The following is a 23,006-nucleotide window of genomic DNA, read 5'->3' as shown; positions in this document are numbered from 1 at the left end:
TTTGGACTCCAAGACCCAGAGGGGCCTCTGCTCAGCTGCCCACTTGGGCAAGACTCACTGGGTACCATGACCAGCAGGTGTTCACCCAACCTCGAGTGTACACCCCTAGTGACTGGGAGCACACCACCTGACCGGGTGACACTCCTTCCCAAAGAGTCCAAAGAGCCTCCTGGTGACACCCACAGCAGGATCGTCACGCCATCCCATCACCAGCACGCACTTACCTTCCTGGGGCTAAGATGGGGGGTGTGAGCCTTTCCCCTGAGAGCAAACGGGCGATGAGACACTGGACATTTTTTAAATCCCAGACTACCAGCCTGGGCAACATGGCGAAACCCCGTCTCTACCAAAAATACAAAATTCAGCTGGGCATGATGGCACGCACCTGTGGCCCCAGCTACTCGGGAGGCTGAGGTGGGAGGATCGCTTGAACCAGGTGAACTGAGATCACACCATTGTACCACTCCAGCCTGAGTGACAGAGTGAGACCCTGTCTCCCCTCACGCCCCCGCAAAAAACTCAGACCCTTTTATTATTTGATATATAAAAATAGCTATTATAACTAAACACCAGCAAATATTCTAAGTTCCTAAAATGGTTGGGCTAAGAGAACTGATGACTATCATATAACAAGCAGGAAGGTATGTCTTCCCCATGTATAGGTAACAACACAGCAGTCACTTTTTTTTTTTTTAAGAATTCTGATTTACTTTGCCTAACTCTCAACCCATGTCTTCCCTACTTTCGTTACTTATACTGCATAAATTGATTTTCTCTTTTCTTATCTTTTTCTCTTCGGTAAGGTAAACAAGGAATCAAATACCTAGCACAGTGTCTGACATTTAAGAGGCATCTAGAAAATATGAGTTTCTCCCCATTGCTTCACTTGGTTTCTTTTGTCTACAAAACAAATACATGTCAGGCACTCTTTTCAGTGTTTGAGATAAATTGCTTGCTTCTGAGCAAGACAAGAAGAGGTGAGGAAGTGGGCCATACCGGTAGCTGTAGGAAGAGCATTCTAGGCAGAGGGACTAGCAAGCACAAAGGCACCTGTGTGGTCTGAAAAACTGAGGGGCCAATGTGGTTGGAGAGGAATGGGTCAGGGGAAGAGTAGTGCGATGCATGATTTAGGAAGTGACAGCCAGGCGTGGTGGCTCACGTCTCTAAGCCCAACACTTTGGGAGGCCAAGGCAGGTGGATCACGAGGTCAGGAGTTCGAGACCAGCCTGGCCAACATGGTGAAACCCTGTCTCTGCTAAAAATACAAAAATTAGCCCGGTGTGGTGGCGTGCACCTGTAGTCCCAGCTACTGAGGAGGCTGAGGCAGAAGAATCACTTGAACCCGGGAGGCAAAGGTTGCAGTAAGCCGAGATCACACCTCTGCAGTCCAGCCCGGGCAACAGAGAGTCTCCATCAAAAAAAAAAAAAAGAAGTGACAGGGGTCATGCGTGGTGGCTCACACCTGTAATCCCAGCACTTTGGGAGGCTGAGGTGGGTGGAGGAATTCAAGACCAGCCTGGCCAACAGGGTGAAACCTTGTCTGTACTAAAAGTACAAAAATTAGCCAGGTGTGTGGCACACACCTGTAATCCCAGCTACTCAGGAGGCTGAGGTAGGAGACCTGCTTGAACCTAGGAGGCAGAGGTTGCAGCGAGCTGAGATCACACCATTGCACTCCAGCTTGGGTGACAAAAGTGAAACTCCATCTCAAAAAAAAGAGAAGAAGTGACAGGAAAGCCAACTCACATGGGGCCATATAAGTCATTGTAGTGACTTAAACTTTTACCCAGAAGTAAAATGGGAGGCATTGAAGAGTTTGGAGCAGAAGAGTAATATCCTCTGATGTCTGCTTTTAAAGGGTCATTTGGACTACTGTGTTGAGAAAAGAATATAGGGAGTCAAAGACAGAAGCAGAGAGATAAATTAGAGACTCTGTGATAATAGTGGGGTAGTGAAAGGTAGTTAAATCAGTTACCTACTTGAAGGTTGAGTTAACAGAAGTTCCTGGGAGTTTAGAGGGAGAGGTTCAAGAGAAATTAAGAATGACTCTATGTACAGAATCATGGTGTGGAGTAGAGAAAAAGTAAGAATGACTACTCAGTTTTTGGTGTAAACAAAACCGTTTACTGTTTGGTGTAAACAAAACTGTTTATGTTGATGTTTGGAACATCAACATAAACTCATGTTCTTCCTCGCAGATTTGGGAAAGACTACATTAAATAGTATAAATAAAAGTATGTTGGGAAAGAGGGGAGATGAAGAGTTTGGGTGTTCTAAATTTTAGAAATCTATTAAATTTCTAACTGGTGAAGGAAGGGGCCAGTTGGATCTCCATGGCTGGAGTTTAAGAAAGCAAGCTGGCGGCCGGGCGTGGTGGCTCAAGCCTGTAATCCCAGCACTTTGGGAGGCTGAGACGGGCAGATCACGAGGTCAGGAAATCGAGACCATCCTGGCTAACACAGTGAAACCCCGTCTCTACTAAAAAAATACAAAAAACTAGCCGGGCGTGGTGGCGGGCGCCTGTAGTCCCAGCTACTCGGGAGGCTGAGGCGAGAGAATGGCGTGAACCCAGGAGGGGGAGCTTGCAGCTCACTGAGATCCGGCCACTGCACTCCAGCCTGGGCAACAGAGCAAGACTCCGTCTCAAAAAAAAAAAAAAAAAAGCGAGCTGGGCTGGAGATATTAATCAGGTGTGCTCAGGATATAGAGGAAACTGAAAGAGATCACGAAAAGCATAAATGAAGGAAGAGGCAGGTCCGGGCTCAGGGACATTCCAATGTTAAAAGGCTGGGGAGAAGATGATCCAGAACTGAAGACTGAGAAACAGTGAGAAGTGACAGAGAAGAAAACAGAGGGCCTGGTGCAGTGGCTCACTCCCATAATCCCAGCACTTAGGGAGGCAGAGGCAGGTGGATCACTTGAGGTCAGGAGTTTGAGACCAGCCTGGTCAATATGGTGAAACCTCATCTCTGCTAAAAACACAAAAATTAGCCAGGCATGGTGGCAGGCTCCTGTAATCCCAGCTACTTGGGAGGCTGAGGCAGGAGAATTGCCTCAGAGGCAGAGGTTGTGGTGAGCTGGGGTCACACCACTGCACTCCAGCCTGGGCAACAGAGCGAGATTCCACCTCAAAAAGAAAAAAGAAAGAAAGGAAAAGGAAAAGGAAAAGGAAAAGGAAAGGAAAGGAAAGGAAAGGAAAGGAAAGGAAAGGAAAGGAAAAGAAGAAAGGAAGAGAGAGAGAGAAAGAGAAAACAGAACAGGGGAAGCTGGGAGCAAGTGAAGAAAGCATATCAAGAACTCCTTTGCCAACCTGCAATTCCATCATTTGCTATCCTTTCATAATTCGAACTTACTGCCTAATCACAACTCAAGATCTCCTCGCATTTTGATGTTGTTACATTGTACTTTCCCTCCACAGTCAGTCCTCCATATCTGTGGGTTCTGCATCTGTGGATTCAAACAACCACAGATTGAAAATACTTGGGGAAAAGAAAAGGATGATTGTGTCTGTGCTGAACATGCAGAGACATTTTATCTTTGTCATTATTCCCTCAACAATACAATATAGCAACCATTTGCATTGCATTTACACTATATTAGGTATCATAGATAATGTAGAGATGTTTTAAAGTATACAGAAGGATGTGCATAGGTTATATGAAACACTACACCATTTTCTATAAGGGACTGGAGCATCCATAGAATTTAGCATCCGCAGGGGGTCCTGGAACCAGCCCTCCACAGATAACGATGGATGACTGCATTTATTATTTCACCATTTCCCACACTCTGCATCCTTCTTACCAGTAGTTTTATGCACATATTTCAAAACAATAATAATAAAACATAGAACACACAAAAATCAAAGGTTACATACTCAAAGTACATGTGAATCTACTCAACATATCTGCCCACATTTCTTATTTAAATAAAATAATCATATTTAATTGAAATAACCTACTTGAAGAAAGCAATCAACAGGTTCACCATGATGATGTATTGCACGAAGAGGTAGACAGCTTGCAAGAATGGAGTAAGAAAAGAACCAGGAGGGCAGGATGGCTGGCTTGAACAAACTACAAATAAAGAATTTTAAAAGAATGAGAGATAAGATGAATCACAGTCCTGCCACTCTAGACAAACATTTAGCACATTAACTGCACAGAATATCATAAATTCAAACATTTTTAGATTTAGAGGATTGTTTTTCAGATTTATTTTACTCTTGTTAACTATGAAGGCACAATTTCTGCATGATGGCAAAATCCCATACATACCATCTATGTCTCCAGCATAGACTTCTCCGTATATCATCCAGTATGGCTCAAATACAATATCTCGAGCTAGGCTCCAAGATGGTGGCTCCTTTGGTGAAAGGATGGCCTTGCGTGCCACTCCAAAGCTCAGCAAGACTATGGCCATGATGATCACAATATAGAACATGTTTGCTGTCTGCAAAAGAGCATAGCACAACCAGAATTTTACCACAGATTTGAAGTTCAAAAGAAACCAAACACCAGCAACTATCACAATTATACCTGCAAATAATAAGATTGTCTAGTCATTGACTAAAACACCCTTGCCCACGAACAGCTAGACCTTCTTTGGCTAAACTGTTTTGTTTTCTCACACAGTATGTATTTCAAGTCAACGTGGTCTATGGAATAACATAAATGTGCTGAGAGGAGAGAATCTGTTCTTCTTTGTTTAAGCAGTAATGAATTGTGAACATCTTTTGATTAGCTAATATCCAACTTTGCCCCCACTTGGACCAGAGGTTAGGAAAATAAAAAAAAAAAAAAATAGGATATTGTTGAATTCATCCATTCATCCTAGGAAGACATTCATCCTAGAATTGTCTTCAGGAATTGATTAGAGTCTAAGAAACTGATCAAGCCAGTTTAATTCCATCTATTAAATGTACATCAACTCAATCCATTAGTTTACTGTAACAGAGAGAGCGTTCACCACAATTCCCATCAGTATTTCAAGAGGTGCTCTACGTCTCTTAGCTTCCCTTCCATTAGGCTGGGGCTGTGAAACCTGTTCCAACCAGTAGGCTGTGGTCTGATGGTGACTTGGGCACTTCTTCTCCAGAGCAGTTAAAAGCCATTAGACTTTCTCCATCCCTCTCACTCCCTGCCATAGACCTCAGGAGCCAAATGTTCACATAGCTATGTCACAAGACAAAGGGATCCCAGATTCCTGAGTCACTGCATAGAGGACAGCCCCCATGAGCTCTCACCAAACCTTGCATTAGGGAGAAATACCTTTGTGCTAAGTCACTGAAATATATTGGTTATCTCGGCATAGCCTGTCTCATAAATACTAATTGTCACCAAGACAAGAGAAAACCTTTCTGGTCTAAGAGAAAAATGTCAAATACGAAAAATCTTTGGAGTTCTGGAGGTTGTCTCTTTTCTGTCTTCTTTGTTTGTTTGTCTTAGCACTACCCTTCATGCTCCAGAACTTGCTCCTTCCCTGCCAGTAAGTATTCTAGAAGGAAAAGCCAAAGCTGATCTTGAGACACTGTACTTATTAAAGGGTAGGTCTTAGGTCCTTGTGAATAGCCAGATGGAAAAAGCCAGCCAGGCTCAGCAGCTCACGCCTGTAATCCCAGCACTTTGGGAGGTGGAGGTAAGCGGATCACTTGAGGTCAAGAGTTTGAGACTAGCCTGGCCAACATGGTGAAACCTTGTTTCTACTAAAAAATAAAAAATTAACTGGGCATGGTGGCAAGCACCTGTGGTCCCTACTATAGGCTACTTGGGAGGCCAAGGCAGGAGAATCGCTTGAACACAGGAGGCGGAGGTTGCAGTGAGCGGAGATCACACCACCGCACTCCATCCTCGACAACAGAGCAAGGCTCCATCTCAGAAAAAAAAAAATAAAGAAAAAAGAAAAAGTTGACACAACTGTACGGCAAGCTCAGTTGACAGATTGGCGCTAGGTAGCCCAATTTTGAATCTCGGCTCCCCATATATTCCTTTGAGGAATTTACTTAACCTCCATTACCTTGTATGTAAATGTGTGTAATAATACTACCTGTCTCCTAAAGCTGTTGCTAAGATGAAATGAGTTAATATACACTAAGTACCTAGAACAGTGTGTGGCCTATAGTAAGCACAATTTAAGAGCGTGATGGTAGGGGAGAGTCAGTGAGCCATACAAGAATAAACGGATATTTTAGCAGAAAATATCATTGGTAGTAGCCTCACATGAATCTGGTCCTCAGGAATTACTGTGCTCAGAGACAGATTTGACTCAATGTCATACCATCTGGCCCTAATCAAAAGGGTAAGCTGAGTGTCCCAATCAACTAACTATGCAATATACTATCCTAGGTCGTTTGCTAAATACTAGTTTGTGGTTACGTGGAAGGCAGTGGTGACATGATCTTGCTCGCTGTGCTTCTATAAATAATTCCAAAATGACCAGGCACAATGGCTCATGCCTGTAATCCCAGCACTTCAGGAGGCTGAGGCAGGAGGATCATTTGAGCTCAGGAGTTTGAAACCAGCCTGGGCAACATAGTGAGACCCTGTCTATATAAATAACGAAAAAGAATTAACTTGGCACGATGGTGTGTGCCTCTGGTCCCAGCTACTCAGGAGGTTGAGGATTTCTTGAGCCCGGGAGGGTGAGGCTGCAGTGACCCGTGATCACACCACTGCACTCCAGTCTAGGTGACAGAGCAAGACCCTGTCTCAATAATGATGATAATAATAATAATTTCAAAAGTTAAACTACTGGATATAAACCATGAAGAACCATTAAAAAGAAGCCAGACATGGTGGTGTATGCTTATAGTCTCAGGTACTCAGGAGGCTGAGATGGGAGGATCCCTTGAGCCCAGCAGTACAAATCTAGCCTGCACAACATAGCATGTTTACAAAGAACACTAGAACAACAGGGTGACTATAGCTAATAATTAATGGTACATTTAAAAATAACTGAAAGAGTATATGTGAGTTGTTTGTAACACAAAGGATTAACGCTTGAGGTGATGAAAACCCCATTTACCCTGATGTGATTATTACGCATTGTATACCTGTATCAAAATATTCCATATACCTCATAAATACACCTACTTATGTACCCATAAGAATTCTTTTAAAAACAATTTTAAAAAAGAATACCAGGATATAAAACTAGACTGTACTCACCATTTTTGCAATCATGGTCACATATGGACCTGCATGTTGATTCACAGCAAAGAAGTCCAGGAGCCGTGAGAACCAGAATATGATGTCTATGCAGTAGATCAGTCTTCCCGCTGTGTGAAAAGGAGGGTCACCCCATCGAAGGGCGAAGCCAACTGAAAACAGGCCAATGGCCACAGTTTCTGTTAAGTTCCAGTACTCACTAATCCATACCTTCACCTTTTGAGTAAACTTCCCGGGCTCTGAAGTACAGATCTAAAAGAAGGAAGAAGGAAACTTAAAAAAGGAGGTACAACCAAAGAATCCTGTTAATATGATCTTCTTAAATACACAAACTATTCATTTAAAGAGTAATCTAAACCATGCCAAATCTTAAATCACTCGGGGATTTCAGAGACTTAAGTTATCAGTAATGATTTAAAACAATGCTATAAAGATATAATTTAATGCATTTGATAATGCTAGATTGTCACTTGAAACCCCAACTGGAACTAAAAAAAAAATAGAAAGCACTTTTTCTAGCTTTCAACAATCCTGAAATAGCATGAGGAAACACCAAGACATTTTAAAACTCATATTGCAGTGGATCTGTATAGCTACGATTTCATTTCAGGAGGCACAGCAGGGTGCAAAGAACACTGGATGGAGCAAGGAATCCTGTAATCCAGTCTGATTACTGCTGTTTAGTGAGATTCTACTAAGAATGTGATATTGGGCTGGGTGCGGTGGCATACGCCTGTCATCCCAACACTTTGGGAGGCCGAGGCAGGAGGATCACTTGAGGTCAGGAGTTCGAGACCATCCTGGTCAACATGGTGAAACCGTCTCTGCTAAAAATACAAAAATTAGCCAGGTGTGGTGGCAGGCACCTGTAATCCCAGCTACTCCGGAGGCTGAGGCAGGAGAATTGCCTGAACCTGGGAGGCACAGGTTGCAGTGAGCCAAGATCTCACCACTGCACTCCAGCCTCGGTGACAGAGCAAGACTCCATCTCAAAAAAAAAAAGAATGTGATATTGATTGGAACTCACTAAGAAAAGAAAATACTCCTGAAACACCATATCAGACAAACGGAAATGTAAAATAGTACACCTATTTTCCCTGAAGCATTAAAAAAGTGGTACAATTCAGATAACTATCTGTTTCTCTCTTGACTTATTTTCTATAATCTATAAACTCCACATAGGAATTAGCAGGCAACATAGGTATAATTACAAAGAATATAACTATATAATGTTAGTTATATTACCTCTAGGAGAAAATAAATATAGGTAAATACACAGACACAGAGACATATATTGACATCTAAAACAGTCTAAGTCATAAATATTTATGATTGCAGTTATAACTTACAGGAATGTTAGTTTTTGGTTTTGGTATTGTTTTTGTTTGAGACGGAGTCTTGCTCTGTCACCCAGGTTGGAGGGCAGTGGCGCAATCTCGGCTCACTGCAACCTCCACTTCCTGGATTCAAGCAATTCTCCTGCCTTAGCCTCCCAAGTAGCTGGAATTACAGGTGCATGCCACCATGCTTGGCTAATTTTCTGTATTTTTAGTAGAGACGGGGTTTCACCATGTTAGCCAAGATAGTCTTGATCTCCTGACCTCATGATCTGCCTGCCTCGGCCTCCCAAAGTGCTGGGATTACAAGCATGAGCCACCACACCCAGACCCCCCCTTTTTTTTTAAAGTAAGTCATTACAAACTAGAAATTTTTACAAGTTTTGTTTTTTTGCTTCTTGGATTATCTGCCTCGGAGAGATTTCCAGCTTCAATTTTCAAAGTGCTTGGTAGGAGCTTTCAAAAGCTATAAACACATTCCTTACACATTGCACAACTTCAGCCATTTATGCCACTCATTAGATGAAACTGATAATATGAAAGTAATGCAAGGCAATAAAAATCAACCCCACCAAAAAAAAAACCCTCAGGGAAATCAAATAGTTGGAGGGTTTAATACAATTCTATGTCATCCTTTGGGATTGGTAAACACACCAAGATATCTGCTTCAAAGATAACTGCTTCCAAAGTGCACCAATCAACAGAAAGCAGCTGACAAGATAAAGGGCTAGAATCAAGGATTCTCCCCCAAATAAACTTCTTGCAGCATGTAAGTCAAGGTCAGTGTTTCCTGTCTTCCCCCATCCTTGACGTGTCCATTTTCATCACCAGAGCCAAGGAGTCTTTTAGTGGACACCTACAGAAGCCGAGGACATATGTGGAAGATAAAGGTAGATGGCAGAACTCACCTCCTTGACCGCCTCAATAGCATTGGTGAAGATGTAAATGCTAACAAGCCACTCCTGCGCGCTGGGCTGGGGCTGCATCTCCACCAACACGGTGTAAGTGAACAGCATGAGGAATGCCAAATACGCCATCTGTGAGGAGGACACACATTCCCCAGACGTGAGTGAGAGCAAGAACAGAGCACGCCAAGCAGAAGCAGATGGAGCAGAAACCCAGGCATGAACTTCAACACGATAACACGAACACATAACTAGGACCACCTTTGGGTTATCGATGACCCAGTATCAAGGAAAGCACAACAATCCATAGTCTTCTAGTCTAGGATTTAGAGGCAGGAATGAAATCACTGTTCTCAGATGCATGGAAGGACACATTGTATTGTTCTGCTGGCTCCTGACTGGCATTTCCAGGACCCTGCATGTCCAACAGGGGTGCTGGCAAGCTAACAGCAAGCCCAGGAGGAATCACAGGCCTTCCCCTCCGTCTCAAACATAGAAAGAAAACGTGTGTGAAGCATGCCAGATCTGTAGTGGCAATAGATGCTTATTTTCAAATACAATGAACTGTGGCATTTACCACTGCTGGGAGTTCTATTTTAAGTTGATTAAAATGCTGTGTAATAGAAAAGTTGTGTCCAACTGTGAGCCCTTTTAATTAAGGACTGTTTGTCAATATTTATATCTTCAGCACTCAGCACTCAGCACTCTGCCTGACACATGGTAGACATTCAATAAATGTTTGTCTAATTACTGTGTATATATCTGTATGCCTAGATTTCCAAAGTCTTGAAAGAATTAAGACATAGTGATCACACATATAGATACATAGTGATTAATAGCTTTGTAGTCTTATCTAATATTCTTATATTCTTAAGATATATTCCCAGAAGCAGAATATCTATCCATGCACATTGAAAACTGTGACAAATATTACTAAATTTTCTGGCAGAAAGGCTTTACCAAAGTCCATGCACATTGAAAACTGTGACAAATATTACTAAATTTTCTGACAGAAAGGCTTTACCAATTTACACTATTATCAACAATGTATGAGACTGCAGTCCTCTAAATAGCCTCAGAGACAACACACAGTCCTCACTGATCAATACTTGCATTTAAAAACCTTGTATCGGCTGGACACGGTGGCTCACGCCTATAATTCCAGCCCTTTGGGAGGCCAAGGTCGGCGGATCACCTGAGGTTAGGACTTCAAGACCAGCCTGGCCAACATGGTGAAACCCCGTCTCTACTAAAAATACAAAAAATTAGCTGGGCATGGTGGTGTGCACCTGAAACCCCAGCCACTCAGGAGGCTGAGGCAAGAGAATCTTTTGAACCCAGAAGGCCAAGGTTGCAGTGAGCTGAGATCACGCCATTGCACCCTAGCCTGGGTGACAGAGAGAGACTCCATCTCAAAAAAAAAAAAAAAAAATCAGTTGAGAGAAAAATGTGTGTGTGTGTGTGTTCATTCTCATAAAAGCATATTATTTTAACCTTAATCCCTATTTCTCATATATTTTTATCTACCTACATGGGTAAGTCTGCTTCTAACTTTAGTTCTGCACAGATAACATAGAGAATAGCTTAAACCATTTCTAACTATATAAGAATGGTATTATTGACAATAGGTGGTCTTTCAGGTAGTCATAATGGATATTAGTGCCTATGATTTAAGGAGGTGTAGAAGAGAAGCATATAAGAAAGTAAAGGTAAATTTCAACAATTGTATACTTCTCTTGATCTATATCTCAAAGTCTGAGTATTTTTGATGACTCCTTAAGGACATACTTTAAGTTAATTTGTTCTATCAAGCATTTAAGTTTTTTTGTCATTGGTTTCAGCATGGCTGGACAATTGACTCCTTAACTTTTACTCTGAGGTTCAGACCTTAGCCCATCTGTCTGTATATATTTTATTATTTGTATTTTACTATCTCCATATACTGATTCCTTATACTGGACTCATTTACATACATAAATGTTCTCCCCTACATAACTGTAAGCTGCTTGAAGTCAGCATTGATGTTTGGCAATGTCTTCTTCTCACTGCCCCCTCTGCTGCCTAGTATACTATGTCTTAAAGACAGCAGTCAACTCTCAGTAAAATCAAATTGAATGATCTGAACCTTAGGTTACCCTCAGCCATAACTTTCTTTCTAATATGTATAGTGTATGAATATCTGAATCTGGAAGATTTATAAGCACAAGACTACAAACAAATTCGATAAGTAGATATTCAGATTGAGAAAGTAGCCCACAATTCCTCTACTTGAGAACAGGTTGGATTCCTAAAGGCTATGTTAAGCCCATTTACTCATTAGTCCAAAGTGGCATTACACAAAGGCTACAAGCAACAGAAGCACTCAAACCTAGGTAAAATTAAGCACTAAACACTCTGGACATTGGCAGTATTGCTTTTGACTCTTTTTGTTTCGTTCCAATTATTAAAAACACCATGGTGAGCAGATCTGGCTGGTTTTGTGCTATTGCTTAGCTTTGTTCCTGTTTCTTAAAGCTCCTGAGCTAGAAATTTCCAAGGGAAGAAATGCCAGAATACGCTTTTCCCAATGGTATGACGATGGTTAAAACTCTCCCAGCACTCCTGTCAGAGTCTTTCGTATATGTTGTTGCACGTTACAAAAATAGCAAAACCTCATTGTTTGAAAGCAGATGTGATTTTTGGAAACAGATAAAAATCATACACAGCTATGTACTTATTCAATAAGTATAGGAAATAAGTGTGTGGTTGGCCAGGTAAATATTTGGAAATACAACACATTTAGATAAATATCCTTTTATAGTCACACTTCAAATGTTTTAGATGTACAAACTCTTGGCCATGAGCTATTTAAGTATAGAGAAGCATTAGAAAAATAAATGCTATGGGAGCACATGTTCTCAGGATCTCCTGAGGGCTGTGTCATGGAAAAAAATATTTAAAAAAAAAGAAAATAAAATTCTATGAAATAAATGTGAAAAGCACTCAACACATCTAAAGCATAGTTCATGCTTTCTCTGTCACTCTACTATCCATAATACATTTAGTATTTGTTCACACAGTTCAGCTTTTAAAATATTTCATTTTCTCTATATATTTATAAGCATATACTACTGAAGGCAAAAGAACAAACACTTGCATCATTTTCTATCTATATAACACATTCCTACGAAGAAAATGCTGATTCAATTGCTGATTTTCTAAGAATCCACCCACCTATTGCTTAATTCTACAAACACTGCTGTTAATTTGGTTGTTCTACAGATCTTTGAATGCTCGGTCTCCCTTCAAATGGTGAGGTTTTACCATTTTGTGAATGTGTAACAACACAACATATTTGAGGGACTCTGATAGGAGCGCCAAGAGAGTTTTAACCACAGTCACATTGTTAAGAAAAGAATATTCCAGTGTTTCTTTCCATGGAAATTCCTAGCTTAGGAGTTTTTAGAGACAGAAGCAACGCTAACCAATAGGGCAAAGCCAGCTAGATCTTCCCACAATAACAGTGCTCTTAGCACTCAAAGAGAGAAGAAAATGCTTGTTCTCAAACTCCAAAAAGTAGGCGAGCTCCACCCTAACCTCTCCCTGCCTTCCTCCAGTCTTCTTTGCTACCTACTTTGTCATGCCCTTACTTTTTTTTAACTAGGTTTCTACATTTTTATTGCAAAGTGGCAAATCAGGCATATTATCAATTTCATCACTAGCTATCAACCATCATTCATCCGACATATATTGTTGTAATGAGACCAACCGTATAAAACCAAAACTTGACAATTGGAGCACTGTAGAACTCATAGACTTTCCTGGTCCATGGAAGGTGCTGGAGCCCACTTTCCAAACCAAAACGCTGATTTTCATCCAGTTTCTCATCATGGCCCCTTTCCAAATCACACTCTTTCTATAAAATAAACAAATAATCATTTTCTTATCAGCAGCTTAACTAAAATAGTGACAAGCATGCACATCCAAAAAATATCATAAATAATATTAGAAATTAATTGGCTGGGCACAGTGGCTCACACCTGTAATCCCAGCACTTTGGGAGGCCGAAGTGGGCAGATCACCTGAGGTCAGGAGTTCGAGACCAGCCTGGCCAACATGGAGAAACCCTGCCTCTACTAAAAATATAAAAATGAGTCGAGTGTGGTGGCACATAACTGTAATCCCAGCTACTTGGGAGGTTGAGGCAGGAGAATCACTTGAACCTGGGAGGCAGAGGTTGCAGTGAGCTGAGATCATGCCACCACACTCCAGCCTGGGTGACAGAACGAGACTCTGTCTCAAAAAAATAATAATAATAATAATTGGGCACCCACATGCCAAATTATAATCTTACCTTTGAAGGGAGAGAAAACTGTAGGTATTGTATAAATTATTGACCAGGTAAAACATATGAGGTATTTCTGAAACGCAAGCTGACTCTATAGTAATTAAATTCAAAGTAAGAGTAGTTCTAAGGATTTAAAAATTGGTCCCTGTTCTCAATCTCCCTTTTTTTTTTTTTTTTTTTGAGATGGAGTCTTGCTCTTGTCACCCAGGCTGGAGTGCAATGGCGCGGTCTCAGTTCACTGCAACCTCCACCTCCCAGGTTCAAGAGATTCTCGTACGTCAGCCTCCCAAGTAACTGGGCTTACAGTCACCTGCCACCACACCTGGCTAAATTTTGTATGTTTTTAAATTTTGGAACCTAAGGATACTCATAAAATCCCTGTGAAATAAGTAATGAACAATACAGTGATTTCCTTAACACATAAGAACAAACTGAGCATACATTAATGATACATGGCCATTCCTTGTCATAGGAAATTCACGCACTGCATTAGTTTTAGGATTCTGACCTTCGATAGCTTCCCCACTGATTTATAGCAGAGGGTCTGTTTGCCTGCAGTTCACGTGCTTTCTGAGCTTCTAGAGTTCCTTGAACAGCCTGCAACCATGTGCAAGTATTTGTGTTGTATATGCATTTTTCTGGGGAAAGAATCAGATTTTTCATCAACTACCCAAAAGGTATGTGTCAGTCCAAGGGAATTAACTCATGTACAGAATTAGCAATGAGTATATGTAAGGCAGAGCAGGTGATGACTGAATGTGACCACACAAACACCCACGTAGAACGAGCTTTCAAAAGAGGAAGGAAAAGAAAAGAGAAGAGAGGAAAAGAAAAGAAAAGAAGCACTTACAAGCTGGCTACCTTTGAGAAGCAGCAATATAAGGGTGCAAAAAGGAAGCAAAAGCGACGTCACTCTACTGTATAGATTTCTAGGTGGTTTTAGTTTTTTAATAGGAAACGTGTACTTTTTAATTTTTTAAAGTAATATTAAAAGAAAGGAATGTTCTCTGCTGCCTCTCAAACTAGTCCATTCTTGTAACCTCGCCACAAAAGTTATCTCTTTAATGTCAGACCTGCAAGATTAGCAAAATTTTTTAAGCCAAGGAATGAATCAAATTGTGCTTGAGCTGTCCATATAATTGCAGAAAAATGTGATGTTTAAGGCCTCGGGCATCTAGATGGGTTATCATTAGTGCCTGATTAATTATTCAGTCATTTATTTCACTTTGGGCAGTGGGGTTGGAATTGTGACTTAGAAATGTAGGAATCGGCCCAGTTCCTAGCAGGTTTGAACCAGCCTAGAATGAAAATGGCGTAAAACCAATTAGAAAAGTCATCACTTATGAGCTTTTAATGACATCAATACCACATCAGAAAGACCCCAGAAAGCAATTTAAGTAATGACTTTATTATTAAATAACTTCTCTTATTATTTCTCTAGGAGTGTTTCATTAGCTCTTAATTGCTCTTGACAGTTTGGAGTGGATTATAAAGTGCTCATGGGGCCTGTCTCTGAGTTGAATTCAAAGACACCAGTTGCTATGATGAAGACAACCTGAGAATACAACAGATATTTTTTTACTGAGAAGAAGGTAAAGACAAAAACGTTTGGCTTGAATAACTTTTATTATATATATATATATAGCTCCCCTTACCCCCACACTCCCTGACCACCCCACACTCTTTTTTTCTAATTGTAATCTGATACCAGCAGGTACACAGATTAAAGTTGTAACTACAACAATAAGTCTACTATAATCCATATCTGTTTTGCATTGTATTGCAGTCATCTTTCCCACTTAATGATGCTCTGATAGAACAGATTTTGTTATACAGCTTTCTTAGTATTTCACTGTGATTTATTAACCTGTCTAAGACCGAGCTCATCTTTCCCCTTCTGAACCCACTCCCTCTCCAATTATCCTTGTGTCCCTTCAAGACGGCTTTGTTTAAAAGACCCTCTTCCTCTCCATGTCCATTGCTACTGACCCTGATTAAAGGACTTATTGTTTCTCACCTGGATGGCTACCCTGGCCTATGTTCCCCCTGCTTCCAGCCAGTCTTCTTGCTAAACCATCCTATGCCCTGGAGGCAGAATAATTTCTCTAATAGTCAGATCATCTCACTACTCTGGCATACACATTCACTGGCTCTCCGTAACCTACAGAATAAAAATCACACTCCTTTACAGGATATACAAGAGTCTACATGATCTAGCCTTAGTCTGCTTTCGTCATTCCTACAAGTACTCCCAGCTTGTCACATAACCCTCATAACCTAGATTCCAGCCGAACCATACCACTTGCGATGCTTTACATATGCCTTGCCACTTTCCAACTCCATGACCCTGCTTATAGTCTCCTTCCCACTGACATGCTCTTTTCCCTCTCCACATCCTCAAGTCAAGCTCAAACACCACCTCAATCATAAAACTGTCACCAAGCCCTAATCCTCACCTACTGACTCCTAATGGGAAGAGTCTTCTTCTGCTGTTGATTAACCCATTCTGCCATCTTACTATAATTTAGTCCTAAGAAAACTCATGTCATCAAAGGTCATGTTTTCAAAAGCTTATCAGCTAAAAAGATCTAAATTTCACATGGCAAAGTTATTCTGCCTGTAGAAATTTCAATAAGGAGTTTATAAAACCTCAGTGAGTAAATGCAGTATTTGATGCTATACAGCTTCAGCTCCAGAATAATGGCTTTGCTTCTCCAATTACCAGAAGTGCCTTCTTTATATTCATTATTACCCACTATTACCACAAGAAGACAACACAGTGACACTCTAAAGAGCATCTATGTATCACCTGCCTTCAGTTTCCTGCCACAATACACAATGCAAATTACATTCCTCAGCTAATAAATTGCATGACTTAATTAGAGTTATAAAATCTTATCTATCCCATCAAAAGTGCTGCCTCCACCCCTTACACCATGCCTAGAAAAATTCTAAAAACATAGCAGCTTATTAATAATTACTGCTTAAGTTAAATTTAAAGGCAAAAGGAAGATTGTTGTTATGATTATAAGCCATTTATAATGAACAGACTTGAAACACTTTTTTTTTTTTTTGAGACAGAGTCTCGCTCTGTCACTCAGGCTGGAGTGCGGTGGCATGATCTTGGCTCACCACAAGCTCCACCTCCCGGGTTCATGCCATTCTCCTGCCTCAGCCTCCCGAGTAGCTGGGACTACAGGCGCCCGCCGCCTCACCTGGCTAATTTTTTTGTATTTTTAGTAGAGACGGGGTTTCACCATGTTAACCAGGATGGTCTCGATCTCCTGACCTTGTGATCCACCCGCCTCGGCCTCCCAAACTGCTGGGATTACAGGGGTGAGCCACCATGCCCAGCCGAAACACTTTTTCAATACTTGTTTTAATTGAACAATGGTGACATATTGTGGATACTCTTCTAATTATAAGCCCCACAGTGGAAGAGGCTGCATCTGCCTTAATTAATTCAGTGTCCACAGAACGTCTAGCACATGTAAAGTGGCCACTAATGAGTCATTGAATTAATAAATTGGTATACGGCTATGTCCAAACCACATCTTTGATTCTGGCTTTGAAGTAGAAATAAGATATTTTGCTTAATTGTATATGGGGGTTAATTAGGTCTATTGTACATAATAAACCTGACCATAGCATAATATGGTTAAGATTATACAAGAGAACTAAATGCTTGATTGATTAGTCAGAGGCATTTTAAGATAACGTATAACCCCAGGACCATCTGTCATCACTGGCCTGAAATAGAGGCAACGTAACTTTTGTTTAAAAAATGGCTATATAAGTAAACTTTAAGGATGTGTATGTTTGCGTGCAGTCAATACAATAAAGTTCAGTTCATTATGATTTTGCACTAACCACAGAAGCACTTTCTTTGGAACTGCTGGCATTCTGGTCACTGTAATACCACATAAATTGGAAGTCCTGGGACTGGGGAACATGTGACATCTCAGCTTTGCTTTTAAATTCCAACGTCAAAATGGTGGGTGGTAAAATAATGCTTATAATAATCTGTAAAAGAAAAAAAAGCAAAACAAAGTAGTAGGGACTATAAAAGCACATACTAGACAAAAAAGAAATTAAGAATTTCAGTGTATAGAAAATGCCAGACTCATCCCAGTTCAATTTTCATCCCATTTCTACAAATAATTTTTTGACTCAGCAACTTCAGTTCTAGTGTCTCCCTCAGAAATACTCATGAGTACAAGCATTTGAGGATAAGAATGTTCACTGCAGGACTATTTGTAAAAGCAAAACACTGGTGTCAACCTAAATGTCTATCTAGAGAGGGACAGCTGGTCTGGAATAACCTTTCCTCCTGTGCAACCATTAAAAAGACAAAGGCAATGTTGAACATAATGAAAAGGTAGCCATGCTATATTGTTAAGTGAAAAAATCAAATGACAGTTATCTCTTGGTATCCAAGAGGGATTGGTGCCAGGACACCCCTGACCTCCGACCCCAAGGATACCAAAATCCAAGGCTGCTCAAGTCCCTGGTATAAAACGGTGTTGTATTTCCATATAACCTGTGCACATCCTACCCCATACTTTAAACCATCTCTAGATTACTTATAATACCTAATACAGTGTAAATGCTATATAAATAGTTGTTATACTGTATTGACTTTTCATTTGTATAACTTTTAATGAATTGTTATTTATTTGGGGGTGTTTTTCCAAATATTTTTTATCTGAAGTTGATTCAATCTGCAGATGTGGAACCCATGGATATGAAGAGCCAACTGTATAGAAGAACATAGAGTGAGCCCATTTTTGTTAAAAAATAAAATTAAAAATCTTACCTATTTATATGCATATATATATGCATTTAAAAGTTTAAAAATATGTATACTACACTGTAATTATTTACCTCTAGCAGCAGCAGGACAGGGCAGTGACAAGTATTATTTTTCAGTGAGCACACTGCTTAAAAATATTTTAAAGCCATTATGTATACATTACCACATAAAACACATTAAAATTTGTTGAGATTATAAAATCAAGAATCTAAAAGTATACCATCACCTTCTGTTAGATCCATCTCCCATCCCTCACGTGTCTTTTCCCTACTAGTAAAACCCAAGGAAGGTATAGATCCAGACATACACAAGTTATTTTCATTATATTGCTATTATTCATGAATTACTAACAGTCTTTTCAAAAAAATTTTTTTAAGCTCAACTTGTATGGCCTTCCAAGGTAAAGAGTTTAAAAGATTTAATAGGCCGGGCGCGGTGGCTCAAGCCTGTAATCCCAGCACTTTGGGAGGCCGAGGCGGGCGGATCACTTGAGCCCAGGAGATTGAGGCTGCAGTGACCCGTGATCACACCACTGCACTCCAGTCTAGGTGACAGAGCAAGACCCTGTCTCAATAATGATGATAATAATAATAATTTCAAAAGTTAAACTACTGGATATAAACCATGAAGAACCATTAAAAAGAAGCCAGACATGGTGGTGTATGCTTATAGTCTCAGGTACTCAGGAGGCTGAGATGGGAGGATCCCTTGAGCCCAGCAGTACAAATCTAGCCTGCACAACATAGCATGTTTACAAAGAACACTAGAACAACAGGGTGACTATAGCTAATAATTAATGGTACATTTAAAAATAACTGAAAGAGTATATGTGAGTTGTTTGTAACACAAAGGATTAACGCTTGAGGTGATGAAAACCCCATTTACCCTGATGTGATTATTACGCATTGTATACCTGTATCAAAATATTCCATATACCTCATAAATACACCTACTTATGTACCCATAAGAATTCTTTTAAAAACAATTTTAAAAAAGAATACCAGGATATAAAACTAGACTGTACTCACCATTTTTGCAATCATGGTCACATATGGACCTGCATGTTGATTCACAGCAAAGAAGTCCAGGAGCCGTGAGAACCAGAATATGATGTCTATGCAGTAGATCAGTCTTCCCGCTGTGTGAAAAGGAGGGTCACCCCATCGAAGGGCGAAGCCAACTGAAAACAGGCCAATGGCCACAGTTTCTGTTAAGTTCCAGTACTCACTAATCCATACCTTCACCTTTTGAGTAAACTTCCCGGGCTCTGAAGTACAGATCTAAAAGAAGGAAGAAGGAAACTTAAAAAAGGAGGTACAACCAAAGAATCCTGTTAATATGATCTTCTTAAATACACAAACTATTCATTTAAAGAGTAATCTAAACCATGCCAAATCTTAAATCACTCGGGGATTTCAGAGACTTAAGTTATCAGTAATGATTTAAAACAATGCTATAAAGATATAATTTAATGCATTTGATAATGCTAGATTGTCACTTGAAACCCCAACTGGAACTAAAAAAAAAATAGAAAGCACTTTTTCTAGCTTTCAACAATCCTGAAATAGCATGAGGAAACACCAAGACATTTTAAAACTCATATTGCAGTGGATCTGTATAGCTACGATTTCATTTCAGGAGGCACAGCAGGGTGCAAAGAACACTGGATGGAGCAAGGAATCCTGTAATCCAGTCTGATTACTGCTGTTTAGTGAGATTCTACTAAGAATGTGATATTGGGCTGGGTGCGGTGGCATACGCCTGTCATCCCAACACTTTGGGAGGCCGAGGCAGGAGGATCACTTGAGGTCAGGAGTTCGAGACCATCCTGGTCAACATGGTGAAACCGTCTCTGCTAAAAATACAAAAATTAGCCAGGTGTGGTGGCAGGCACCTGTAATCCCAGCTACTCCGGAGGCTGAGGCAGGAGAATTGCCTGAACCTGGGAGGCACAGGTTGCAGTGAGCCAAGATCTCACCACTGCACTCCAGCCTCGGTGACAGAGCAAGACTCCATCTCAAAAAAAAAAAGAATGTGATATTGATTGGAACTCACTAAGAAAAGAAAATACTCCTGAAACACCATATCAGACAAACGGAAATGTAAAATAGTACACCTATTTTCCCTGAAGCATTAAAAAAGTGGTACAATTCAGATAACTATCTGTTTCTCTCTTGACTTATTTTCTATAATCTATAAACTCCACATAGGAATTAGCAGGCAACATAGGTATAATTACAAAGAATATAACTATATAATGTTAGTTATATTACCTCTAGGAGAAAATAAATATAGGTAAATACACAGACACAGAGACATATATTGACATCTAAAACAGTCTAAGTCATAAATATTTATGATTGCAGTTATAACTTACAGGAATGTTAGTTTTTGGTTTTGGTATTGTTTTTGTTTGAGACGGAGTCTTGCTCTGTCACCCAGGTTGGAGGGCAGTGGCGCAATCTCGGCTCACTGCAACCTCCACTTCCTGGATTCAAGCAATTCTCCTGCCTTAGCCTCCCAAGTAGCTGGAATTACAGGTGCATGCCACCATGCTTGGCTAATTTTCTGTATTTTTAGTAGAGACGGGGTTTCACCATGTTAGCCAAGATAGTCTTGATCTCCTGACCTCATGATCTGCCTGCCTCGGCCTCCCAAAGTGCTGGGATTACAAGCATGAGCCACCACACCCAGACCCCCCCTTTTTTTTTAAAGTAAGTCATTACAAACTAGAAATTTTTACAAGTTTTGTTTTTTTGCTTCTTGGATTATCTGCCTCGGAGAGATTTCCAGCTTCAATTTTCAAAGTGCTTGGTAGGAGCTTTCAAAAGCTATAAACACATTCCTTACACATTGCACAACTTCAGCCATTTATGCCACTCATTAGATGAAACTGATAATATGAAAGTAATGCAAGGCAATAAAAATCAACCCCACCAAAAAAAAAACCCTCAGGGAAATCAAATAGTTGGAGGGTTTAATACAATTCTATGTCATCCTTTGGGATTGGTAAACACACCAAGATATCTGCTTCAAAGATAACTGCTTCCAAAGTGCACCAATCAACAGAAAGCAGCTGACAAGATAAAGGGCTAGAATCAAGGATTCTCCCCCAAATAAACTTCTTGCAGCATGTAAGTCAAGGTCAGTGTTTCCTGTCTTCCCCCATCCTTGACGTGTCCATTTTCATCACCAGAGCCAAGGAGTCTTTTAGTGGACACCTACAGAAGCCGAGGACATATGTGGAAGATAAAGGTAGATGGCAGAACTCACCTCCTTGACCGCCTCAATAGCATTGGTGAAGATGTAAATGCTAACAAGCCACTCCTGCGCGCTGGGCTGGGGCTGCATCTCCACCAACACGGTGTAAGTGAACAGCATGAGGAATGCCAAATACGCCATCTGTGAGGAGGACACACATTCCCCAGACGTGAGTGAGAGCAAGAACAGAGCACGCCAAGCAGAAGCAGATGGAGCAGAAACCCAGGCATGAACTTCAACACGATAACACGAACACATAACTAGGACCACCTTTGGGTTATCGATGACCCAGTATCAAGGAAAGCACAACAATCCATAGTCTTCTAGTCTAGGATTTAGAGGCAGGAATGAAATCACTGTTCTCAGATGCATGGAAGGACACATTGTATTGTTCTGCTGGCTCCTGACTGGCATTTCCAGGACCCTGCATGTCCAACAGGGGTGCTGGCAAGCTAACAGCAAGCCCAGGAGGAATCACAGGCCTTCCCCTCCGTCTCAAACATAGAAAGAAAACGTGTGTGAAGCATGCCAGATCTGTAGTGGCAATAGATGCTTATTTTCAAATACAATGAACTGTGGCATTTACCACTGCTGGGAGTTCTATTTTAAGTTGATTAAAATGCTGTGTAATAGAAAAGTTGTGTCCAACTGTGAGCCCTTTTAATTAAGGACTGTTTGTCAATATTTATATCTTCAGCACTCAGCACTCAGCACTCTGCCTGACACATGGTAGACATTCAATAAATGTTTGTCTAATTACTGTGTATATATCTGTATGCCTAGATTTCCAAAGTCTTGAAAGAATTAAGACATAGTGATCACACATATAGATACATAGTGATTAATAGCTTTGTAGTCTTATCTAATATTCTTATATTCTTAAGATATATTCCCAGAAGCAGAATATCTATCCATGCACATTGAAAACTGTGACAAATATTACTAAATTTTCTGGCAGAAAGGCTTTACCAAAGTCCATGCACATTGAAAACTGTGACAAATATTACTAAATTTTCTGACAGAAAGGCTTTACCAATTTACACTATTATCAACAATGTATGAGACTGCAGTCCTCTAAATAGCCTCAGAGACAACACACAGTCCTCACTGATCAATACTTGCATTTAAAAACCTTGTATCGGCTGGACACGGTGGCTCACGCCTATAATTCCAGCCCTTTGGGAGGCCAAGGTCGGC

The 23,006-nt window shown here is 40.5% G+C and overlaps 1 protein-coding gene across 3 annotated transcripts in view; it reads right to left on the bottom strand.

Annotated features, from left to right (window-relative positions):
• TRPM6 (transient receptor potential cation channel, subfamily M, member 6) overlaps positions 1–23,006 on the bottom strand; it is a 165,587-nt gene that overhangs the window by 54,789 nt on the left and 87,792 nt on the right. For all 3 annotated transcript variants that reach the window (XM_011947020.1, XM_011947021.1, XM_011947022.1), the window contains exons 18-23: positions 17,606–17,758; positions 13,157–13,303; positions 9,412–9,540; positions 7,167–7,418; positions 4,278–4,452; positions 3,962–4,076 (exon numbers count right to left, since the gene is read on the bottom strand). In XM_011947020.1, coding sequence (XP_011802410.1) covers positions 3,962–4,076; positions 4,278–4,452; positions 7,167–7,418; positions 9,412–9,540; positions 13,157–13,303; positions 17,606–17,758 — 971 coding nt within the window. The remainder of the gene's footprint in view (positions 1–3,961; positions 4,077–4,277; positions 4,453–7,166; positions 7,419–9,411; positions 9,541–13,156; positions 13,304–17,605; positions 17,759–23,006) is intronic.

This window comes from Colobus angolensis, unplaced genomic scaffold (genome assembly GCF_000951035.1).
Source record: "Colobus angolensis palliatus isolate OR3802 unplaced genomic scaffold, Cang.pa_1.0 Scaffold257, whole genome shotgun sequence".
NCBI classification, from domain to species: Eukaryota; Metazoa; Chordata; class Mammalia; order Primates; family Cercopithecidae; genus Colobus; species Colobus angolensis.
This window is presented reverse-complemented; position numbering and strand designations above follow the sequence as displayed.